Source organism: Mauremys reevesii, linkage group 4 (genome assembly GCF_016161935.1).
Source record: "Mauremys reevesii isolate NIE-2019 linkage group 4, ASM1616193v1, whole genome shotgun sequence".
Classification (NCBI taxonomy): Eukaryota; Metazoa; Chordata; order Testudines; family Geoemydidae; genus Mauremys; species Mauremys reevesii.
In genome coordinates this window covers 118322288-118346020 of record NC_052626.1, presented here as the reverse complement: position 1 = coordinate 118346020, position 23733 = coordinate 118322288, and the positions used below count along the sequence as shown (strand labels likewise).

At 49.5% G+C, this 23733-nt stretch overlaps 1 protein-coding gene across 3 annotated transcripts; it reads left to right on the top strand.

Annotated features, from left to right (window-relative positions):
* The first annotated feature begins 1175 nt into the window (after positions 1 to 1175).
* Positions 1176 to 20891, top strand: LRRC10B (leucine rich repeat containing 10B). 3 transcript variants are annotated; one of them, XM_039534814.1, is made up of 3 exons: positions 1176 to 3546; positions 4359 to 6252; positions 20196 to 20891. In XM_039534814.1, the coding sequence occupies exon 1, from the start codon at positions 1730 to 1732 to the stop codon at positions 2618 to 2620; it is 891 nt and encodes a 296-aa protein (XP_039390748.1). In that variant the 5' UTR covers positions 1176 to 1729; the 3' UTR covers positions 2621 to 3546; positions 4359 to 6252; positions 20196 to 20891. The 3 variants fall into 3 exon arrangements, with proteins under 3 accessions (XP_039390748.1, XP_039390747.1, XP_039390749.1); XM_039534813.1 differs by lacking the exon at positions 20196 to 20891 and having other exon boundaries at positions 4359 to 7076; XM_039534815.1 differs by lacking the exon at positions 20196 to 20891 and having other exon boundaries at positions 6103 to 7057.
* Positions 20892 to 23733: the final 2842 nt, after the last annotated feature.

The following is a 23733-nucleotide window of genomic DNA, read 5'->3' as shown; positions in this document are numbered from 1 at the left end:
TACAATGGGTGTAGCTGTGGTGTGGGGGTTGTGTGGTGGCTGTTGGAGGGTAGGGAGTCTCTCAGTGGAGCTGGGCTGGGGTTGTGGTGTGGGGGTTGTGCGGTGGCTGTTGGAGGGAGGGAGGGAGTCTCTCAGTGGAGCTGGGCTGGGGTTGTGCAATGGGTGTAGCTGTGGTGTGGGGGTTGTGCGGTGGCTGTTGGAGGGTAGGGAGTCTCTCAGTGGAGCTGGGCTGGGGTTGTGCAATGGGTGTAGCTGTGGTGTGGGGGTTGTGCGGTGGCTGTTGGAGGGTAGGGAGTCTCTCAGTGGAGCTGGGCTGGAGTTGTACAATGGGTGTAGCTGTGGTGTGGGGGTTGTGCGGTGGCTGTTGGAGGGTAGGGAGTCTCTCAGTGGAGCTGGGCTGGAGTTGTACAATGGGTGTAGCTGTGGTGTGAGGGTTGTGCGGTGGCTGTTGGAGGGTAGGGAGTCTCTCAGTGGAGCTGGGCTGGGGTTGTGCAATGGGTGTAGCTGTGGTGTGGGGGTTGTGTGGTGGCTGTTGGAGGGTAGGGAGTCTCTCAGTGGAGCTGGGCTGGGGTTGTGCAATGGGTGTAGCTGTGGTGTGGGGGTTGTGTGGTGGCTGTTGGAGGGTAGGGAGTCTCTCAGTGGAGCTGGGCTGGGGTTGTGCAATGGGTGTAGCTGTGGTGTGGGGGTTGTGTGGTGGCTGTTGGAGGGTAGGGAGTCTCTCAGTGGAGCTGGGCTGGGGTTGTGCAATGGGTGTAGCTGTGGTGTGGGGGTTGTGTGGTGGCTGTTGGAGGGTAGGGAGTCTCTCAGTGGAGCTGGGCTGGGGTTGTGCAATGGGTGTACCAGTGGAAGGGGTGCAGTGGGTAAGCCTGGGGCTGTAGCCCTGGCGTGTCTGTGCCCTGTGGGGACACAGGTTCTGGGGGGCGGGCCCCGAGTGTAGCCGAGGCTGTACACGGGGGGGAGGGGGGCGAGGCCCATGTCAGGTGTGAGCGAGTCCGCGCCGGGTACAGCAAGGACCGCAGCAGCCGGCCTCGGGAGTGGGCGTGTCATAGGGGCGGGGCCTGAGGACAGCCCGCCCCCGCCGGCCCGAGCGGCTCCGCCATAGGCGGGCTGTCCCGCGTGGGGGTTGCCATGGAGACGAGTCGCTAGGCGCCGGGTGTGTGGGAGCCGAGCTCAGACCGAGCCGGGAGCCCCGGAGCGAGAGGCCGGGAGGCACCGGGGGCCGCGCAGCGCCAGGGCCGGCACCACGCGGGGGGGAGGCCGATCCCGGGTAGCGGCAGGCTGCTAGCCCCGGGAGGGCGATCCAGGGGGCACCGGTCCGGCCCTGGCAGGGGGATCCCGGGGCTCTGGTCCTGGTCCCGGGAGGCTGATCTGGGGGCACCGGCCCCATAGTCGGGAGGCTGTTGGGGGTCCCTGGTCCCGGCCCTGGCAGGAGGAGGCAAGCGGGCACCAGCCCCTGCACGGGGCACCCAAGGGGGCACGTGTCCTAGTCCCAGGAGGGCGATCCAGAGGGCACCAGTCTCAGCTCTGGCCGGAGGGGTGCAAGGGGGCACCAGTCCCAGCTCTGGGAGTCTGGTCGGTCCCAACCCTGACAGGGGGGACCCGGGGGCGGGAACACTGGTCTTAGTCCCAGGAAGCCAATCCAGGGGGCACCAGGTTAGCTGGTTGTCATGTTCCCTGTGGGCTGCCCCGCTGGAGGCGGTGGCTCTCGTTCTCCCAGCAGCCCTTGGCCATGAGAATGGGCAGCGCAGGGTCCTCAGGCAGGGAGGAACGGCTGCCATCGGGTGCGGAGGAGCAGCTGAGTGGTGGGGATCAGACACTGGAGCTGACCGGGCGGCACCTGAAGCGGCTGCCAGGCCCAGTGTGTGCCCTGGGCAGCCTGCAGAAGCTCTACATCAGTGGCACGGGGTTGCGGGAGCTGCCTGAGGAGATCGAGGGACTGCGAGAGTTGCGCATCCTGGCACTGGACTTCAACAAGCTGGAGGAGGTGCCTGAGGCACTATGCCGCCTGCCCCGTCTCACCCGCCTCTACCTGGGCAGCAACCGCCTCTTTGGCCTCCCTGCAGAATTTGCCCAGCTCCAGACTCTGCGCTGCTTGTGGATTGAGAACAACTACCTGTACCATTTTCCTCGGGCCTTGCTCCAGATGCCTGCACTGCAGTCCTTGCAGATGGGTGACAATCGACTCCGAGCACTGCCAGGCAGCCTGCCGCGTATGACTGGCCTCCGGGGACTCTGGCTGTATGGGAATCGCTTTGAGGAGTTCCCACAGCCCCTGCTCCGCATGTCGCAGCTCCATATCCTTGACCTGGACCGCAACAAGATCATCGACTTCCCAGACCTGGCCCACCTGAAAGGGCTACGGCTCTTTTCCTATGACCATAATCCAGTTAAAGCACCACCCTGTGTGGCTGACACTGTCACCCTTGTGGGTGATGGGGCCCAGGAGCTGATGGAGGCCAGGGAGGAACGTCTCCAGAGCCTGCGGGAGCAGGAGGAGCAGGATGAGCAGGAGGAGAATGGCTCAGAAGCCATGCAGGGCACCCTGAGGAACGACTCCTCTCTGCTAGAGGATGCTGAAGGCAGTTTCTCTGCCCTGGAATGCTCCCCAGAAGAAACATGAGAATGGGCACTACAAGAACATGGTTGCTGCTCAGAAAATCTGGTGGACACTGGTGGGCTGGTAGATCCGCTTCTGCGCTGCAAGGGGTGAGAGTTTGCATGGACCATCTCTGGCCATGGGTAGCCACAGTCTCCCAACTAGGGTCATGGGTAACTACCAGACCAGGGAGTCATCATCTTCTTGCATGTGACAGGAAAACCATGAATCAAAAGGGTCGCTGTTTCCTTGCTGGGACCACAGACAGCAAAGGGGAGCATCATCTATCTGCAGGAGTGCTGGGAAATCACTGCACCCCTGAGGTATCCTGCATAGCCACAGGACGTGGGGGTTGGCAGGGTTGAAACCACAATGCTGTTGTGTTGGATAATCCCATTGGACCAGCTCTGTGGGAGGATGGGCCCTGTATGAGATGGGCATTGATAAGAGCTGGCCTTCTCAGAACAGCCAGCCTGTGGTGGAAGCCTGGAATTGAAAGGACTTTAATGTGACAATCTGTGGCTGTTTGGTTAGGTATCTATGAGTGATCCCTGCTCCTAGCCATCCAGCCCATTGCCACGGGACTCAGATGCAAGACAGGAAAAAGCCATGCTGTTTGGTTTGGTGGGGTTTTTTAATTCCCATGGACTCCACACCCTGGAGGGCTACAGGGTTCGAGGTATGAACAGAAAAACTTCTCACATCCTAGAGATTCCTATTCTGCTACTGGAATTAGACTCAGAGAGAAACGTCTCCCAAGCTGCTCCTTCCAGCTGTCAGCTTTGAAAAGAAGCTGATAGGAAAGCCTTGTTTGTGCGCAGCGCTCCCTCTCTGGCCTGGAAAGGGTTTTTGCCTCCGCTCTTTGTATGGTGGGAAAAGGAGCCCCGTGCGCTGCTTTGCAGGCTGCCTGGACTTTCCATTCCCTTAAATGGGCACAGAAGCAAAAGCTGGTATGAACTGGGCCACCAGGACTGTGTGCGTCTGGGGCATTGGGGTGGCAGCAGCAGGACTCTCTCTGCTTTCCTCCTGGGGGTGGCAGGCTCATTCTCCCATTCCCCCGCGGGCTAGATTTGTACCAAATCTAAGCAATAAAAAGTAGAAAACTGAGAAAATTTGGTAGTGAGAGAAAGAGGCTCCCAGGCTGATTCTCAGGGAGGCTGCTCCGGGAGGCTGCTGCCAGGATGGTTTATTTGGAAAGAGTATGTAAACAGAATCATATGGCCTGGGGAAAGGGAACTGGGTTCTCAAGCATCTGTGTTATTTTTAACATTTTGGGGAATCCTGTTTCCTCTCTCTGTCCGTCTCTGAACTGTACTGTCTTCTCTGCACTCTTTCTTGCTCTATTCCATCCCTCCCCCTGCCGCTATCATCTGTGACTCCCTCTGCAGTGCTACTCCTCCCTCACTTGGAGCTAGGTCCATTCTCCTTCCCTCCTTTCCATACCTCTCTTTGAGCTCCCCTCCACAGCTCTCTCTCCATCTCCTCCCCTCCACACTTCCCTGGGCTGTGTTCACTCTCAGCCCAGCTTCAATCTCAGTAACTTTATTGGCATGGCAAAGTATACCAGTGTTGCCAAAGTTAATACACTTTGTCAAATCTCTGTGCCTTGGTCAGGGTTTTAGAGGAGTAACTGGGTTTTATACCATGTGGCCACTATGATCTATTGTGAATTTGCTGGCCGGGGGCCAGGTAGCATTAAGACATTTCCACTGTCCTTTTCCTTTCACTCAAAGTTATGTCATTTTTCTTCTTTGCTTTGCAGCAAAGAGTCTTGCTATTTCTGATCACTTGGAAAAGTCTCCTCTTCTTTTGGATCTCATGCAGCAGAATAAAAAGTGCCTGACAGTTTCAGTCTCTCCTGTCACCGTGGGGTACAAAATTGGCCGTCCCTGGGTTTCTAGTGGAAAGTGTCCTGGCTTCCATTTTTGCTTTGGGATCACTGCTTCAATACTTGGTGAGAGCACAGCTCTGTTTTACACATTGTCCTGTAGACAGGGGGTCTGCTAGTGTGAAGGGAGCTAGAGCAATCTAGCTGCTTGTGTTGACGATGTTTTCTAATCCCAGTAGCCAACATACTTTTCTTTTTTTGGGGCTTCATGCAGTGTCTGGAAGAAGGTGGGAAGATGCTGCCGGTGTAAAAGTGGAGGGTGATTTTAGCAGTGCTTATGTCCCTTCCAGTGCAGCCTGTGTGCCAGTTGCTGTACTCCACACTCCCCACCCATAAAGATCTAGCAGTAGCTTTATCTGTGGGTTGAAGGTAGCCAGAGGATTTTAAAGGTCTGTAGCACATCCTGTAGCCAGTTGGGCCCTTCCTGCTGCATGACTGTGAGGCCAAGGTGTGGCTTGTTCAGGTGGATTCTGCGGGTGTCTGCACAGTAACATTTTAATTTGCTTTGGGGCTTTAAGCCTGTGATTTTTTGGACTTTTCTAGGCTGAGCTGACAGGGCCTGTGTGCTGCTGTAGCAGGTGTCTCTGTAGCAGGTTCAGGTGCCTTGGGTGGGGATTAATCTGCCCAGTACTGATAACAGGAACAGTATGACTCGTGTCTCTCAGAACTGCTCTGTCCCTCTCTGCGTCATTTTTGCTCCGGGGGCTGAATTGGTCTGTGTGACTAGGGGAGGCCCAAACTGCATGGTCTCGGTCCCAGAGCTAGCCCACCTGCACCTGAAAACTACGTCCTCCCTCTCTGTTGTTCTGTCTGAGCCGTGGGGTATCTCTTTCTGAGCCGTGCTCCCTCTGTCTCTCTTTCAGTGGTGTCTTCGCTCACTTGCTCCCACCTCATTTGAAAAGCCCTTGTGGCACCTGAGGATGTGCCATCCCAGCTGGCAGCTGCGTACCCGTGGTCATGAGTAGAGAGGCTGGAAGGCTAGGCCAGGCCAGGGCAGACACAGGCGGTGAGAAAGGCTGACTCAAGCTGCTGTTGGACAAATGGATTCTAATTGTGCTATGGAAATGACGGCGGGTGGAGGGGAAGACAATGACTCCTGACAGTTACAGCCCTTAGTGCTTCCCTGGCCCTTGTATTTCAAAGGACTGTACTGATCTGAGCTCCAGAGTTCTTCCGCCTCTTCCCCCCTGCCCCCACTGTGAGTTAGGGGTGTATTGCATGTTATCCCCATAGCACTCCGCAGTGATCTCCCCTCTAAGCCCACTGCTGCTGCCTGCCCTAGCTAGCTGTGTGCACTGGGGCATGCCTGCCTGAGGCTTAGCACACACATGGGTTTATTAAGCTGGGTACACTGAGGCTAAACTGTTGCCTGGGAAGGGCCTTTTATTGCTGATTGTCCAGACTCCGAAGAAATTGGTGGTGGGGATTCCTGTACCTCTTAGAGGTGTTTTGTTTACTGAGATCAGGAATGTTGCTTGACTGGAGTAGTTAATTCATTTCCCTCTTCCTCCTGTTTCAAGTCATTTCTCTGCTCTCTTTCTCTTGATCAGCTTCATGTGGTTTTATTAGGCTTCTTAAGGGAACAATTTCAAATGATTTCCTTTGCCGTTTCTTATAGTAACATCCGGAGTCAGCAAGAGGCTGCCAGGTCGGGGGAGGGGATTGAGACACGAGTTACCTTCCTCGCCCTCTGCCAGAGGGGGACACTGGACTGGCGGCAGCTGCTGAGTCAGCCCAGGAATCTTGTGTATGTGTGTCAAGAATGCAGGTACCCATAGGAACATTGCTTGTGCTAAGGGCTGACTCGCCCTGATTATCTTAATCCTCAGCCTTACTGAGCATGAAGTCTAAATCCTACTGCCCATTTGTGATGGTGAAGTGAATTTCTGCTGTCCTGCTCCAGCCAGGATGAGGGAAGGTCTCTTAGTCTTCCAAAGACCGGATCAGAGCAGTGAGTCTATCTCATCTGGTATTTCACCTCCTTGAGGCATCAGAGCAGATCAGGGATCAGCTGGGCCAATATCCCTCCTCCTTGTTATAGTATAATAGACCTGTGGTCTGTCTAGTCTGGTATCCTGCCCCTGGCAGTAGCCAATATGCTCCCCCGCATGATAAATCTAATTGTGCAATATCATAGCAAGGCGGTAGGGGGTGATAATGTTTCCTGATCCCAGACGGTGATCAGCTTTCGCTGAAGCATAAGAACCTGTGGATCTCACTGAGCTCTTTTCCCCCATAACATCATGCAGCAGTGAGTTTCACAAGTTACTGGTTGGAACAGTCCAAAGACTGTTTCTGTGGAACAGTCCAAAGACTTCAGACCAAAGGTTTAAATTTTTTATTTTAAAAACAGTCAGAGTTGCAAGACGTTTTAACTAGAGCTGGTCAAAAAATGTTCAGATGAGACAGTTTTCTCAAAACTTTCTGCAGGAGCATAGGGATTTTGACAAAATGTTGTTAAGAAATAAAAGTAGAATTGAAGTGTTTCGTCAAAGTGAAGGTCAAAGTGGAATGTTTTGACCTTATTGAAATGGAACATTCTGATTTTTCATTTTGAAATGACTTTATTTGGAAATTTATTTTGTATTATATCATTAACATATAAACTTTTTCAAAAGTCAAAATCTGAACGAAATGTTTTGTTTGACCTGCAACTAAATTTTTTTGAAAATTTCATTTCACAGGAAATTTCACATTGTTTTGTTTTCATGTTGGTGTGGTGCAAAACCAAATTTTGAAATGTTGGAATTTCCTGCAGAATAAAAAGGCTGCGTTTCAACCAGCTCTAATTGTAACCAATAAGACTGCAGTATGCAAATGAACTAAAGTCAAGTGCACTGAGGGTTACCGAATGTTTGTGAGTTGTGAAGTTCCAGAATTATGTCGAGATCTGGGAGGCCTCTGTCTAGGGTTTCATCCAGGGTTGCGTTTGTTGTCTATGTATCAGGTATGACACAGCTTATGCTGCCCAGTATAAGTTCACGTTCCAGCTGGGTTGACTTAGCCTTTTTTCTGAGAGAGATAAACTGAGCACCAGGCATTAATCAGAGTGGTCCGCTCTGCTCTGTATGGACATTAAGGCTCCCAGGCACTTTTATAAAATTAGGATTTTCCCCTGCTCTCTGGTGTTCTAGCACAGTGGTTCTCAACCAGGGGTACGTGTACCCCCTGGGCGTACACAGAGGTCTTCCGGGGGTACATCAGCTTATCTAGATATTTGCCTAGTTTTATAACAGGCTACATCAAAAGCACTAGCAAAGTCAGTGCAAACTAAAATTTCATATAGACAATGTCTCGTTTATACTGTTCTATAGACTATACACTGAAATGTAAGAACAATATTTATATTCCAATTGATTTATTTTATAATTATATGGTAAAAATGAGAAAGTCAGCAATTTTTCAGTAATATCGTGCTGTGACATTTTTGTATGTTTGTTTGATTTTGTAAGCAAGTAGTGTGAGGTGAAACTTGGGGGTATGCAAGACAAATCCCATTCCTGAAAGGGGTGCAGTCACTATTCTAGAGTGTGCTGTACCCTGGCTGGATCCCGGCTGGATCCCATCTTTCAGAGGTGCTATCTGAATGGTTTATAGCAGGGGAATTTTTTGGTCAAGGTATAGTCAAGGTCCGGACTCCAGAGAAACATTTTTCACACCTCAATAACAATAATGATAGTTAAATAAAAAGATTTCATGGTCTGTTCAAAAGCCTCTGGCAGTCTGGATTTGGCTCACGGTCCACCTATTGACTACCCCGGTTCATAGTGTCTGAAGTGCTTTGGGATTGAAGACGCTATAGTAATACAAGATCGTGGCATTCACACCTCTGTGTACGAATGAGACAACCTGCATGTATAGAGAGTGGCATGTATGCACACCACTGCTTTCTACTGAATAAAATCAGAAATGGTTTTCTGTATGTCAGAGGCACTCTACTGCTGATAGCTAAGGGAGATTCCCCTTTAGCTCAAGGAGCAGGCGTCTATGCTTTTTGAAGCAGTAGATCTGAGTTCTATCCTCTCTATCACTTTGAAGGTCTGATTGGCCCCCGTGTTCAACATAATGACAAGCACAAAGTTCATAGATGATCACATTTTTGTTGCAGTCCCATAGAAAGGCATTTGGATGCTGAAATAACACAGTTTCCCCTCCTTCTTGCCCTGCTTTTTTGTTGGGGTGATTACTTCTGCTGTTCCCCAGGTCTTCTGCCTGGATGCCCCATGCTGCCCCCATGAGTCTGACTTCCCCAGGCTCCCTCCGTCTGGCTGCCTGCGCTGTGCTTCCCTTGTGGCATTAGACTGCCTATTTTTCACTCCCTTGGAGGGCATTAGCTGGAGGAAGTCAAGAGAGGGTCCACAAAAGGAGTGGGATCCAATCTGGGAGGTCGGTTTCAGGCACAACAATTGCATCTGCACGGGGATCAGGATTGGGCCTGCATTCCAGGAGAGCATTTGCAGGTCTGGTCATGAGCTAATCTGATGCTGCAGGAATACAAGTGAGACTTCACAGCCCTAGCACTGTATGCAAATAGCTTCGGCATGTGAGCATCTTTGGGTCACAGTATAGAGCATAGGATTTGTATGTATATAAGCGGCATATTCTCCGATATCCAGCGTGCACTGCTTTGTGTCTTGTTTTAATCACAGTTGTTAGGAGCATGCTTCTGTTTCCATCTGCTCCTGCTGACTGCAAACATAAGGCAGCCTAGGAGAGAGGAAGTCTCTCTTTAGAAGGGCATGATTCTGAAAGGTTCAGGGTAAACAAAACTAGCAGGTTCACCGCAAAAGGGATTAGCACATTTTGTTACCTCTCCCTTCAGACGGGGGCGTCTCCAGGCACCAGCGCTCCAAGCGCATGCCTGGGGCGGCAAGCTGCGGGGGGCGCTCTGCCAGTCGCCACTAGGGCGGCAGGCAGGGTGCCTCGGCGGCTTGCCTGCGGAGGGTCCGCTGGTCCCGCGGCTTCAGCTTGGGGCGGCAAAATGTCTAGAGCCACCCCTGCCTTCAGAGAACCCTTAGATGTACAATGTCTGCTGGAAGAGAAATGTGAATCAGTCTTATTGACTGTGGCAAGTGGGTTCATATGACCATTCTGCTCTTTACACTGAAACAATCCAAGCATACACAAGACCTGATCCTCAGAAGGTATCAATTGGTCTAGTTCCATTGACATCAATGCAGCTACACCAATTTACCCTAGCTGAGGTTCTGGCTCACAACGTATACGTGAGAAGTCTCCGATGTCTCAGGGCAATGATCCCCCTACGCCCAGTGGTCATAGGAGGCAATATACAAATCCCTAACTTTCTTGGGTTTCAATCTTGGGCCATATTTGGTAGAGGTACCTCTGGCTTCTGAGGTAGAGGTGTTTGTGCTGTTCTAGTAGGTGACATTGGTGTGGCTGGCACAGTGCGTATTGTCATAGCGATTCACAAATTGTATGTGCAATAGGAGATGCAAGGTTTGGGAACACTGGCCCAGGGCTTTTTATCTGCTTCTGGCTCTCTCATGTAGAGTAGGGATCTTCTCAGCAGGTTCGGAGTGCTGCTATTTCAGCCATTTCTGCGTGCTGAGATAAGGGGTTGGCACATGGACTGGTGATTTGAAGTGTGATTCCACTTTGAAAAGTGAGTCTGTAAAAACCGCAGGGGGTTGCTCGGCAGATCTACTCCATGAGTGTTTTCAGAGTCCCAGCACATTTTGGGCACTTGAAAATATTTAATAATATCTGGTTGCTTTATTGAGAAAAATACATTTTGGCTGTTTTTCACACCGCTTAGCCTTGCAGTGCGAACACAGCTCCAGGAGAGTGAGCTGGATTCGATTCCTTCTGCACTGACACCATCAGCAGAATTGTGTACTCAGGGTCTGTCTGCATCGCAGTTAGGGGTGTGATTGCAGCACGTATAGACATACCCAAGCTAGGTTTTGTGGAGCTAGATCAAAGCTAGCTCAAGTAACCATAGCAGTGAATCTGCGGCAGAATGGAGGGCAGCTGCTTGAGTGTGTACCTAGGGCAGGTGGGCCTAGCCCAGGCAGATGCCTGTGCTGCTGTAGCTTTACTGTTCTTGTAACTGGAGCTAGATCAAAGCTCACTCAGGTCTGTCTTCACATGCTACAGTCACATCTCCTGATTGCAGTGTAGCCATGCCTTAGTTCCAGTCATTTACACATGTGCAACCCTATTGAAGGCAAAGGGATTTCACCAGTTTTGCTGAGGACGTAATCTGAAGATGGGGGCTGCAGAGATGTCAACAAAGGTCTAAATTGGCCTGCAGAAACTCTCTAGCTAGTGATGATGTAGAAGAAGGAAAGAATTAAATTTAGCTTTCAGAACCTAGGGTGAGTTTTAATGGCTGGCTTCTTTTTACTTGTATAGTAAGGACATTTGACCTGGAATCATTGAGAGACGACAGATGTAGAATGTCACGGTGCCATTTCTATAGTGTCACTTTTCAGAATAGAATCACACTTTAAAGTCAGTAAGTGAATTCTGATAAAGATTGAGGAACCTTTGCCATCAACCTTGGCTTTGACCAGTCCTTTGGACTGGTTCCTTAGCCAGACTGTTGCTTTGTGGATAAAACAGATTAACTGAGCTGTTTACAATCTCTTGCACTGGCAAAGTTTGCAGATTCCTCTGAGAAATAACAAAGGCCGTTGTCTAAGATAATCTTTTCAGGGGTTCCGTGTCTAGTGAGTATGGCCCTCCGTTTGTGGTACTTTCAGTGGTGTTCAGGATTTCCAGTTCCAAGAAGTTAGTGTAATAATGCACAACACTCATATCGAGTCTGTTGTTCCACACAAGGAAGCAAACAACTGTCAATGGTCTGCCATGGTCTTGTTGGCATTCCATGAGGTATCATTGACTCACTTGTATTTTTGGTATACTTAAAGCATATTGGACAAGCTGGTCAACTTGCTGACATGTACCAAACCAAAGGAATAGGTCAGTTTCTTTGCTCGCCTTTCTGCATGCCCATTAGCCAGTGGTTATGGGCCTACTACAGGAGTGGATGGGTGAGGATGTGTGGACTGCAATATGCAGGCGGTTAGCTTAGGTGATTGTGATGGTACCTTCTGGACTTAAAAGTCTCTGAGTCTATGAACCCAGTTGGAGAGCTTCTCAGTACACGTGGAACACCTGTTCTGGCCAAATAACCTATCTCAGTGGATTGCCACCCTTGGGCTCATGCTGCCAGCATGAGACAAAGCCAGAACTGCCTGAGCTCGGAAGTGCTGAGGTATGGCCAACTCCTGCCATCCCCTCCTGCAGAGTATGGTCAGCTCCTCAGTGTTCCATGGCCAATTCTTTTCAGACTGCCTTTGGTGAAGGGGCTGCCTGGGGACTTGCCAGCTCTGGCGGTGTTCGTTCTGGCTTTTGGTGCCGCTTCAGCAGTATTGTGCTAGTTTAGCCATGCATCTTTTACTGGTTCCTTAAGTAGTCTTTCTTTCTTTCTTTCTTTCTTTCTTTAACTGGGTGTTCAAGGCCATGACCATTGGTGGTGGTGCTATCAGAACTTTGATTCCTGTGCTACTGCTCCTTCCAGAGTGCCTAGGCAAAGACTGACTGGCTGCCTGGTGCCCTCAGGGCCTTGGGCCTATCTCCTCTCCCGAGTATCCTGTGGATGCAGCAATGAGACACTTCTCTGAACTCATTGCAGCTCTTTGGCACTGAGATTAGTCTTGTAGTACCTGTCCTATTAATGCGCTTGGGCTTTGTGCCTTTGAGCTCCCTCTCCGCTGGAGTTTACCCTTGACACCAGTATGCATATAGAATTGTAGGACTGGAAGGAACCTCAAGAGGTGACCTAGTCCCCTGCACTCATGGCAGGACTCAGTATTATCTAGACTGTCCTTGACAGGTGTTTGTCTAACCTGCTCTTAAAAATCTCCAACGATGGAGATTCCACAACCTCCCTAGGCAATTTATTCCAGTGCTTAACCACTCTTGACAGTTAGGAAGTTTTTCCTAACGTCCAGCCTAAACCTCCCTTGCTGCAATTAAAGCCCATTGCTTCTTGTCGTATCCTCAGAGGTTAAGGAGAACAATTTTTCTTCCTCCTCATTGTAATAACCTTTTATCTACTTGAAATATATATTATGTATATGACTGGCCGTTGTACCTGACACTGACGCCACAGCTTCTTGTGCGTTGTCTTGTGGCTGTGGGCTCTTAATGATGCGTGAACACCTATGTGTGAGGCTTTTTAAGAGAGAAGTCTCACTCTCTTGGCTGCTGAAGTCAAAGACCCAGGGTGCAAAAGGTCTCAGTGACTGGGAACTTCATTAGCTGTAGTGGGTAGGTTGACATCTTTTGCGCCTGGTCAAGTCTTCCATATTCCACAATATGCTGGTGCAGTGCCTTTCCAGCCATTGGACCAGGAGGTCTCCTCTGCCCAGTCTGCCAAAGAAGACTTAGCATGCTGGCGATAGGCATTTCCCTGCATAGCTGCCTTCTAGGGGAATATAGGGTGTAGAAGGGAGAGGTAGTACTTCTGAAAGTCAAGACAGTTGCACTCTTTGAGAGGTTCTTTTTCATTGGTCTTCACTTTACACCCGACTCTCACCTGTGGCTCCAAGTAGCAGCTAGTATGCCACAATGGCCACGCCACACCCCAGAACACTGCTTTGATTGATGGGCTAACCCAGGGAGAGGCTGGCTTTGAAACCAGTACAATAGATTCTGCTGTTCCCAAGAGAACTGTAGCTAAATGGCTCTTTGGATTTGCTGCTACGACCTGTCAAGGGTCCTTCCATTCACATAAGAGTAGTTTTGGCAACTGTTGTCAAATCTGTCTCTGTTCAGGTTTTCAGTGCAGCCACCTGGCTTACTCTGCATTCATTTACCAAGCATCACTGTTTAGGCTTGGCTTTTCGGCAACAATCCAGGCTTGATTTATCAGTGCTTAAATTGCCTTCAAGGTTGGGCGCACCATGATGCTCGTGCCCCCTGGATTTTATTTAATTGGGATATCTCTTGAAATTGTCCAGCAGTTGCATTTTTAGGAGATATCTTATTCTTCCATGTTAAAAATCTATTACGTTTCAAGGCACACATATCCCTTGTTTTACTCTATTATTAGTTCCCATTGCAGTATCTGGTACAGTTATGGTTTAGTATTCAAGAAGAGAATCAAATGAGATGGTATCTTTGGAGAACAGGAAATCACTTGTCTGTAATTTTTGTTCTCCTCCCAGTGGATTACTGCTCTCCTCTCCTCCCTACAGACCTAAGAGCTCTGGAGTTTCTGCCTAATAGTTTTGCTAATTGGCTGGTGGGATTATTTTTGCCTCTTGCTTTGGAAAGAACTGACCAGGGAAAAAGGAGAGGCAACATAGTTATTGAGTGAGGGGGAAATGGGTGCGTGACATGAGACATCCCTTTACGGATACCTAACTGCTTAGAACTTCACAGCTAGGAGAATTCCGTCCTGGTCTTATGCTGGTTTTATACACATAAAATCAGTAATCCACTGACATTGGTGGGCCCGATGCCCAGCTGGTGCAAATCAGCATAGCGTCATTGATTTCAGTAAAGCTATGCCAGTTTACACCAGCTGAGGATTTGCCCCTACATCTTAAGAACATATAAGAACATAAGAATGGCCCTACTGGGTCAGACCAAGGGTCCATCTAGCCCAGTATCCTGTCTTCCAATAGTGGTCAGTGCCAGGTGCCCCAGAGGGAATGAACAGAACAGGTAATCATCAAGTGATCCATCCCCTGTCGCTTATTCCCAGCTTCTGGCAAACAGGGGCTAGGGACACCATTCCTGCCCATCCTGGCTTATAACCATTGATGGACCTATCCTCCATGAATTTATCTACCGGTAGTCTTTTTTGAGCCCTGTTATGGTCTTGGCCTTCACAACATCCTCTGGCAAAGAGTTCCACAGGTTGACTACATGTTGTGTGAAGAAATACTTCCTTTTATTTGTTTTAAATCGGCTGCCTATTCATTTCATTTGGTGACTCCTATTTCTTGTGTTATGAGAAGGAGTAAACAACACTTCCTTATCTACTTTCTCTATACAAGTCATAATTTTATAGATCTCAATCATATCTCCCCTTACCCTCTCCCCTTCAAAAATGAGACTTCATCTCTCTGTTTCTATTTTTTGGCAATGAAGCAGGGACATTCCTTTTTCAATATCTAGCAGTCTACCACCTACTGCTAATTCCAAAGTTTTATTTTGTTCTTCCCCTTTAGTTGCCTCTGTCACTTTCTGATCACTTCCTGGCACTTCAGAATTTCCCATGCGGTCCTGCATGTTCATTCTTTCACTGGTGTTGTCAGTGATGGATTTTTGTTTTTTTTAACAGCTTGTCAACAGGCCTCTCCATGGAGGATACACTGCGTGGCTGTCACATCTGCCATTGGAGAATCCTGCAGTGAATGGTTATTTCTGGATTGATCGAAGTAATTCATGGCTGGATTTAACTCTAACATGGGGATCAATACATATATTGATGAAAGCGCTTGTAGCCAAATACCATTGCCTGTAGCTCCTTTGCCATTTGTGGATAATGTTCCCCTGTTGGGGTGAATGAATTGGTTGCGTAACAGAGGGGTGGCACTTCTGGAAGAGCAGAATAAGTTCATTCTTAAATGCATCTGCTTGTAGCACCCACTGTTCTTTTGGGTCAAAGTAGATAAACACTGGACCTACTTCTTTTCTGATACCTTTGAGCACGAGTTTCTTCTGTTTTCACAGACCTGGGCAGGTTAGGCTAAACAGACCAAGTATTGTCTCTAGCTCTGAACAATAGTCCTGTGGTCGTTCCTTGTTCCTGATTGTAGCAACGGTAGTTTGATCCCACCTGCAGCAATGCAACATCTGGAATGCAGATCACACTTTTCCTTGGCCTAAGATGTGCCCCTTTGGCAGGTGATTTCTAGAGCGTCCACCAAATATTTGGATGATGTCAAGTGACTGCAGCTCTGTTAAGTCTTTCATGTGTCTCATCAGTCTGGTACTGGAATTTCTCTTATGCTGAACTGATGCCAAAAGGTGGACAAAGGAATTTGTACTGGTTAAAATCAGTCGAAAATAGACTCAGGATGACTCTTCAGACAGTTGAATTGCTTAATACTCTGGCCTCCCATCCAGCGCTCCAAAGTCATGAGCAAGTTAGCGTAGGTGAAATGTGCCAGATGCTCAGCACAGACATGCTGATTGGCACCAGCTGAGGATCTGGCCCATTGTTTTCCAAGTCTGGCGTAACGCGGACATTGTGGTGCTCACCTACGCTGCTGAGGGTCTGGACAGACTGAGTTTGCCTGTTTGAGGCTTTTTCTCTAACTGGTAAATAACAGTTTGTAAATGACTGTTTGTAGTTCCTGTCATGCTAGTGACAATCCCTGCTTTTACTGCGTAGTCTAATTCCTGCTGGAGGCAATTGCAGTTTGCAAGTGGTATTTTTCTTGGTGTGCTGATGGCAGGGGTGGCTGCTGGATCAAGATGAGAGAAATGTTTACCTGAAAGATTATTCAGTTCTCAACAATGTCGGCATGCTCTGTGAGAACAGCAGGTTTTGTAATCTCAGCTGGAGCTACAAAGAATCCCAATATAATACATTAAAGGGACTGAAAAGCAGCCAGATCTCGTCAGCTGAGAATTCCTCTGGCAGCACATAACAGAACCCCTGCACGACCACTCAGCCCCAGTGTAGGGGGCATGTCGGGGTTCGGAGGGGCAGTGGCCAGAGTGTGCTGCATTGTGGTTATGCTCAGCTTGTGTAGGTCACAGCAGCCTGTCCCAGGCGAAGAGTGGCGCGGATGCACTCTGAAAATCAGGGAGCAGTAACCAGCTCCCCAGTGCCTCCCCATGCTGAACAGCTGCCAGTGAATCTGTGCTCAGCTCCAAACATGCTTCCAGGACCGTAACTGGATGTGGCTGAGTGTTTACCACAGGCTTACTGGTGGCATTTTTCAATCTGCTTTCTAGTTCTTCTGTACCATCGTGCTTAACAGACCTGCAAAGGAGTTACAGGAAATTGGGCTGATGCCCTTTTCTGCTTCTTCATGATGGATAAATAAAATACCAGGAACACCAACTCTGGTCTTGTTGGGGATCTTGGAGGATGTGTACTTATGCCAAGTGCCTCATTTTTATGCCGTAATTAAAGGGGAGAAGGTGCTCAGGCTTTAACAAAGTCACTTGCTCCACAGTGTTAATTAGACATTGGAGTTAACAAAAATGAAACCAACCCGAAAGAATCTGAAACAGTCTAACTCAAAGTCCCTCCTTGGGGCCTGAGCCAAAGCCCGTTTCAGGTCAGTGGAACAACACCAACGGTCTTTGATTCAGGCGTTTGCTCAGCTTTCACTCCCTGTGCTCCTCTGATGGCCGCCATGTTACTAGATTTCTAATCACCAGGGAGGCTTCCAGGCTTAATCCTGAATTCCTAGTGAAAAAAACAAGCAGAAAAAGCTCTTTATCCATAACAAAGGATCAATAAAAGCCACAAGCCCCCCCCCCCCCAGTGATTCATCCTGGGCCCATCACCTATAAGCCATTCACCTCCACAGACTGATGCACATTTGTTGGCACGTGAATGCCAGGGTTTGAAATGTGCAGGGCAGTCTGAGTAGCTGTGCCTAACAGGAGATTAGTAGGTGTTTGGCTTGAACGTGACTTATTTGTTTCTGAGGCACTGTTAGTGACGAATATCAATCAAAAGCTCCCTGCTGTCAGAAACACGGTTCCTGTCACCTGCAGTCTAATGATGGGCCTGGATCTGTGTGGCTCAGAGCTGCAGACCTGTGTAAAGCAATGGCTTTTATTACACTTGGGATAATTTCGGCATTAGCAGGTTTCCTTCCTGCACATTTTCTGTGCCCATGGGGAGAGGGGGAGGGGAGGGTGAAGACTCTGTGGCTTGCTTCAGTTCCTTCAGCAATGGGGACTTGCCAGTGTTTTTGCATGGCTCTGCCTTGCCTGAATGCGCTTCAATCATCTTCCATTCCAGCAGCCATTGCTTTTAGCTGGGCTTTTGTGACTTCCGCAGGTCTGGAGAAAGCCCTGTTTCATCGCTGTCTGTGCAGCTGCTGTCCTTAACCGCTTTCATTCACTTCCATGCTGGTCAGGTGCCTCTGTGAGTCACTCCTTGCTCTTCAGGGAATATCACAAAACTAGGTTTGCCTTGGGCCTCACATATTTTTCCTATTAACCATAATACACCTTTAGTACCATGACATCCTCGCCAGGTCTTTTTCACCAGTCCTACAGTAGTAGCACTTTTCTCCTTCACATTCTGATCTGGGGGACACAGAAAATGTCAACTCTGCGAGGTATCTGAATATTTGTTCCCTTTCTGGGCAGCTCCCAGATTTCCAGCCCATTGGAGGTGTGGGAAGCCAGTCAGATCTCTGGTGGTGTAGATTGCCATGGAACTGGTTAGTGCTGACGCAAGAGCCTGTTTGAAGCGCCCTAGGAAAGCAGTTAGCAGCATGCTGCCATTTCCATCTGCTCCTCTCAGACAGAAGGTTGTCGAGCAGGCGCCTAAGTGTGAACACAATTGATAATTGCTGGGTGGACCAGAGGAGCCCTTTCTGTCACACAGTTGGGGGCAGGCAGCGGGCAGCGCAGTGCATTGTGGGCCTGTAGCGCCAGGTGTTTAGCTTTGTAGCAGGCAAACCCTTTGCTGAGCGGGTCAGGGAGTGGCTTTGCAGAGTGTTAGGGGTAGATGCCCCAAATTATTAAAGTGAAAACCTGGGGCAGTTGCCAAAAGGAGGGCGGGGGCAGGGGCGCACTTGCCTTTATCCATCCCAGTCAGCCCCATGTCCTCTTTCAGTCTAAACAAAGGACTCAGTACAGTGACGGACCCAGGGGTGGGGGGTGGGGGGGACCTGTGTTTCTTCTTTGGCGTCTCCTGTCTGTGCTCTCCCAGCCCCTTCACTACCCCGTATTCCACCCTGCTCAGAGTCCTGCTGTGGGTTTGTCTCTGCCCTTCTGCTGCTGGGATTTCTTGGAGCCTCTTGTGCCGCACTCGGCTCCTCACTCTCATTTCTTTGCCAAGCCAGTGCTGCTGGCTATAGTGCCAAGAGCACACTGGGCCCTTGGCAGACCCATATGATCCATCCCCTCCCCCAGTCGCTCAGTTCTGACACCCCAATCTCCTCTCCTGTGCTTCAAAAGCCTCCTGCTCCTCTTCACAGGGTCCTCCAATGCTTTCCCTCTGGCTCCATGGCCCCAAATACTTCTCGCCATGGCTCCGAAGGGGTTGGGAGGTCTGACAGAATCACCTTTGGCCAGGGTTAAGGGGCCTAGAGGCCCATTGGCAAGCGGGTATGTGGCAGGCAGGGAGCAGAGGCCCGAGGGAGAGCGGGCATGCAGGCGGCAGGCAGGGAGAAGAGGCCATGCTCCCAGCGGCAGGGTGACTGGCAGAACACTGCTGTTCAGGAGGCCAGGCAGAACGGTAAGAGAAAAGAGGAGCCAGCCAGGTCAGCACTGGGGGCTGGATCTCCCGGGTTTCCAGTGAAAATCGGAGCGATCCATGTTATAAACATGGGTCAGGAGGCTGGGGTCACCCACTCCAGCTAGACAGTCCCTAGCCTTTGGAGAGCATCAACATCTGGCTAGGCTTTGTAGCCCTGTATCTATTGGGTTTCTGGGAACCGGGCGGGCGGAAGCCTGCCCAATGCTAAAGGATCCCCCGCCCCCCACAGCCTAAGGGGAGGATCTACAGGACCTCAGAAACCCACTAATTTCGGGGGACAACTAATAAAAGAACAGGGACAGGAGTGTGGTCAAAGGGTCATAAGAAGGGAGCCTGACGGGGACACCGAGCAGAGAACCCTGGACAGCGCCCACTGCTCCTCGAAGGCGTCAAGGGAGCCAGTGGACGCCGCCCAGAGGAACTCTGCCCGGATACGTGAACGGACAGAGGATCAGAACCAAGCCCCACAGTCACAGGAGTCTCCATTGGCCAACCTCCTCTCCCTGGTCGGGTAGATGGCCATTTTAGCCAGGGCGAGGAGGAGGTTGACCAGCCAGTTTCCTTAGCCCACACCTGCTGGGGGCAGAAAGTGCATTTTGCACAGCATTTTGGGTCTCCTTACAGCCCAGCCCACCCTACCCCTTGGCCACATCCAGGCCATGTCTTGGCAGGCTGTTAGGGAAGCTGAAACCACAGAGAAGATGAAAATGCCTCAAGAGGGTGAGGGCAGAGAGAGGATCCATTAAGCCCTGGATCTCCCCACGGTGGGAACACCCCTTCCATCCCATTCTCCCACCTTGTGTCCCTTGGTGGGGCTGTGCATGAATCACGCCCTTCCCTCCCCTCCCATCCCGCATCCTCAGTGCCCTACTGCAAGTGACCAGAGAGAATGCTGAAACCCAAGTTATTTGCTATCCTTTATTATTCAGAAGAGAGGCCGCCTCCACAAAACGAGGGGCCAGGTCTCCAAAAATATGGTTCTTCAAAAGAAAACGCTCCTACCTCGTAAATATCCGAGATGATGAAATCACGCTGGCTTAGTAGTTAATAGTTGAGTTATTTATCTCCCTTTATCATTTTTTTTGGTTTGTTTTCTCTGTTTCTGTTATAAAATTACGGCAACGCCATGAGTTTAACATCTCTTCAACCCAAACACAATAGAAATGAGGCAGCAGCAGTGTCTAGCCCAGCTGCTGCTGTTGCTGCTAGCAAAAAAGTCTACAGTTTAGTCATTATGTATTTTCGTTTTCCTGTATTTTACACACCAGTTCGATGGTTATCAGCACATGAAGAAGAGCTACCCAACAAGATACAGCAAAGAGCTCTAGAGTTAAAAAGGAACACGCAACTCCTGGAAATCCAGCCATACAGAAGAAACCACTTCTGGGGAAGGGAAGGGAAGCGGGTTAGCCCTGGCTGCTAACCCAGTGGGAACATGGGCAGAGAGGCCATTTGGTCAATAACGAAAATAGTACTTTGCATGTCTCTAGCACCTTTCATCGAAGGATCTCAAAGTGCTTTACTCAGAGGCCGGATTTGTCTCCTCTTACTCGTGTTAAGTAAGCAACTTGCTCCACAAAAAATACCACTGAAATCAGTGGGGCTTCTTGTGGCATTGGGCGACAACGCCATGCTCCTATGGGGATCCAAAGCTGGTTCTTGTTGATTAAGCCTCACAACCTACCCCCCAGCAAGGTAGAGAAGTATTATTAGCCTCATTTTACAAGTGGAAACTGAGGCACGGCGAGATTTAGTGACTCGCCCACAGTCACACAGTGAGTCAGTGGCAAAGTCAGGGATAGAGCCCAGGAGTCCTGGCTTCATGTCCCCTCTGTACTAACCATTAGACATGCCGCCTCCCAATTAGTTGAATGGCAAATATTGCCCCTCCACATTACTGCCCTGCTTATTATCAGCCAGTCAGTGCCACCATTGCTGTTAACCAGCAGCATGAAACCCGTTCAGCTCATCTTCCCCTCCTCCTTATAAAGTCTCTTTTATTACCAAAAAAAAGAGAGAATATGAAAAAAATACAAATATTCTTTAAATGATTATTTCTGTCAAGACTGTCCAGCACTTTAAAGAGGGACTTTCATCACAGGCAAAACTTTACTTTGATGCATAAATACATTCCTTTTGTGGCTTTACATCTCCACATGACATTAGCTGTGTACATTTGTCACATGGCTGCCAATGAAGGAATGGGCACCTGGACTTCTGGGATGTTAGCTACCCCTGTCCCTTTGCTAGCCTGGATCTCCCAGCACTTCATGAATTCAGCCTGGGCTGGCAGTAGGAGGATCGTTGTTGTACCAAAGAAGAAACAAAGTCCCGTTTAGGTGCAGCAGTTTGCCTGAGGTCACATAGGGAGGGTCAAAACTGAATCAGATTCACTGAGAATTTTGGGAGTTGTGGAGCCAAACCCCAGCCTGGGGGCAGGGTGGGTGGGGGGTGGAAGGCCGCCAGGGAGCAGGAGTTTGGAGGGCAGCTCCACTTCACAGACCCACAGGACCCCAGGGCTGGCCTCACCTTAACACCTCCACAAGTGACAAGTTTACTCTTTCCCAAGGGAAACTGGTTGGGGTTGCACACGTTGCCCTTCTGTTTCTTCCACTGTCCAGCAAGAGCCACAATGCCAAAGTTGAGACAGCGCAGTTGTAACCATGGCTACAGCCTGTGATGCCACAGAGGCAGTGTTCTGAGAGGAGTGGGTGGACTAGTAAAACACCCCTTGAGTCCTGAAAATTTTCGTGCCCAAATGAGCCCAATTCTGTTCACGCTATTGCCTGTGGGTTGTCGCACTCGTAATTTGGCAGTGTTTGGTCAGTGGCCAACCATACAGGATCCTAGTCACAATTTTAGCACAGGTTGGTGCAAAAGTTCATACCAGAAAGTTGGTTAATTTTTTTTCTCTTGTTACGAATGGTCCCATCATGCAATCAGTGGAGCAGAAACACCAGCATGTGCTTTAGGTGACCAGTTACACATGCTGACTAACTGAGGAGTTGATTCAGTTGTGAACCACTGCTGTCACCCGAGCTATGGCTGAATAACAAATAGTGTATATTAGAAGGAACAGGGCTCTGGATTACGATAATTCATACCATAGTTAGACTAGCTCTAGCTCTAACTTTCCCGGAGGCTCAGGAAGAGGCAGTGAAAGGGCTGCAGGCGAGAAACCGTTCCCGTCAACATAGCTCAGCTCAAATACTGACACGGGAAGCTGCGTATTTTCAAGTTTGCTTTGGCACGAAAGTCCCCCTTTGCAAAAAGTATCCCTCTGGAATGTTTCCTTGCATCTGATTGGCTGAGAGCTGCATGGGTGGGGCACAAAAATAAAAAGACGCTGTTGCCCCTCCCACATCAATACGAGTTTGGTTTTTATTTCTGTAGTAAATTCGTAACTATTTCACCTAATGAGTGCAGATCGCTAAATGCCGTCTCACCGTCTCTCTCTCTCTCTCTCTCTGTGTTTTTAAGTGGTCTTTTCTTCCCCACGGTCCCTGCTCCCACAGACCAATAAATAAATCTAACAGCACTTCCTCGGCGTTGAAGAACTGGCTCAACTGAGAAGAAGTGATGCCACAAAATGGGGGAACAAGAAAGAACCGAAAGTCCACCCAGCCCTTCCTAGGAGATCCCAACCCTTCCCCCCATCACCCGTAGGCCTTCCTCCGTCCTCCTGTCATGGGTTTATTGTTAATTTTATAAAAATGTGCCTATCACAAATGTCTCTAGGCACCTGCACATCATGTAGAAAAAACACCATAACACAATGACTATGTTAACCAAATAAAAGACTCTTATGCCCTAAAAAATAGGCTAACTACTGTACAGAGCCTATCAGTCACCCCACTCGGAAGGCCTGAGAGAGTAGGTGGTCCTTACATCACACTCACAAGGTTAGGAGCCTTGGTCTCTCTTGGCTGGATGGAAGCAGAAGTGAATGCGTGCTTTGAGAGCCTTCCCCAAGACTGCCCCATAACATCTTAAAACACTTAAGATCATGAATGACCTAAGACTGAGAGTGACATCAATTATCAAGGTAGCACCCAAGGAGGTAGTCACACAGGTAGCGAGGAGCTAAACCACGCGGGGATTTATACGTTAGTAGTGACACCTTGAATCACACCTGGAAGCTCATTGGAATCTACTGTAGCCTCTGGAAGAACAGGTGTAACATTTTCACTGTTTTGCACCAGAGCTACAACCCAGATTATCTCCAAAGGACTGCCACTGTAGAATGCACTGCAGCAATCCAGTCTGGAGGCCATCAATGCCTGAATAACAGTCAAGGTCCAAGTGAGATGGTCACAATTGTCTGACTACAGGCAGAAGACTAAAAGCTGCCAGTGATGCCTGAGATTGCGGGGGGTGTGTGTGTGTGGAGTTTTGACAGCACCTCCAAATTGGACCTGCACTGATAAAAGGTGGAAACAACTTTTCAGTAACCCCCTGCCATACACTCTAGCTGGGACCCAACCTACTAGCATCATTGCACCAGGAAATGGAGACCGTGCGCTACCTGCCACTGACATAACAATGACATTGCTGTGGCCTGTAATGTCTCAGTCTCCTCTGCCCCGGTGGCCTTACACACAAACTGAATAGGACCTGATGGAACTGCAATGTACCACACATAAACATGCCCTTGGGTCAGTAAAGCAATTGCCCAACACCATCTGCCCCGAGCAGACCTACGCAAGCGCCATCTCATCAGCCCTAGCCATAATCTTCAATAGACTCAACCAGCTCTCAAAGTCCTCAGCTCCAAAGGCTGCTGGCAGATCTACAAGGAACATGGTA

What these genes read in the sequence shown, in the direction of transcription:
- LRRC10B (XM_039534814.1), top strand. Translation starts at nt 1,730, where the DNA reads ATGAGAATGGGCAGCGCAGGGTCCTCAGGCAGGGAGGAACGGCTGCCA.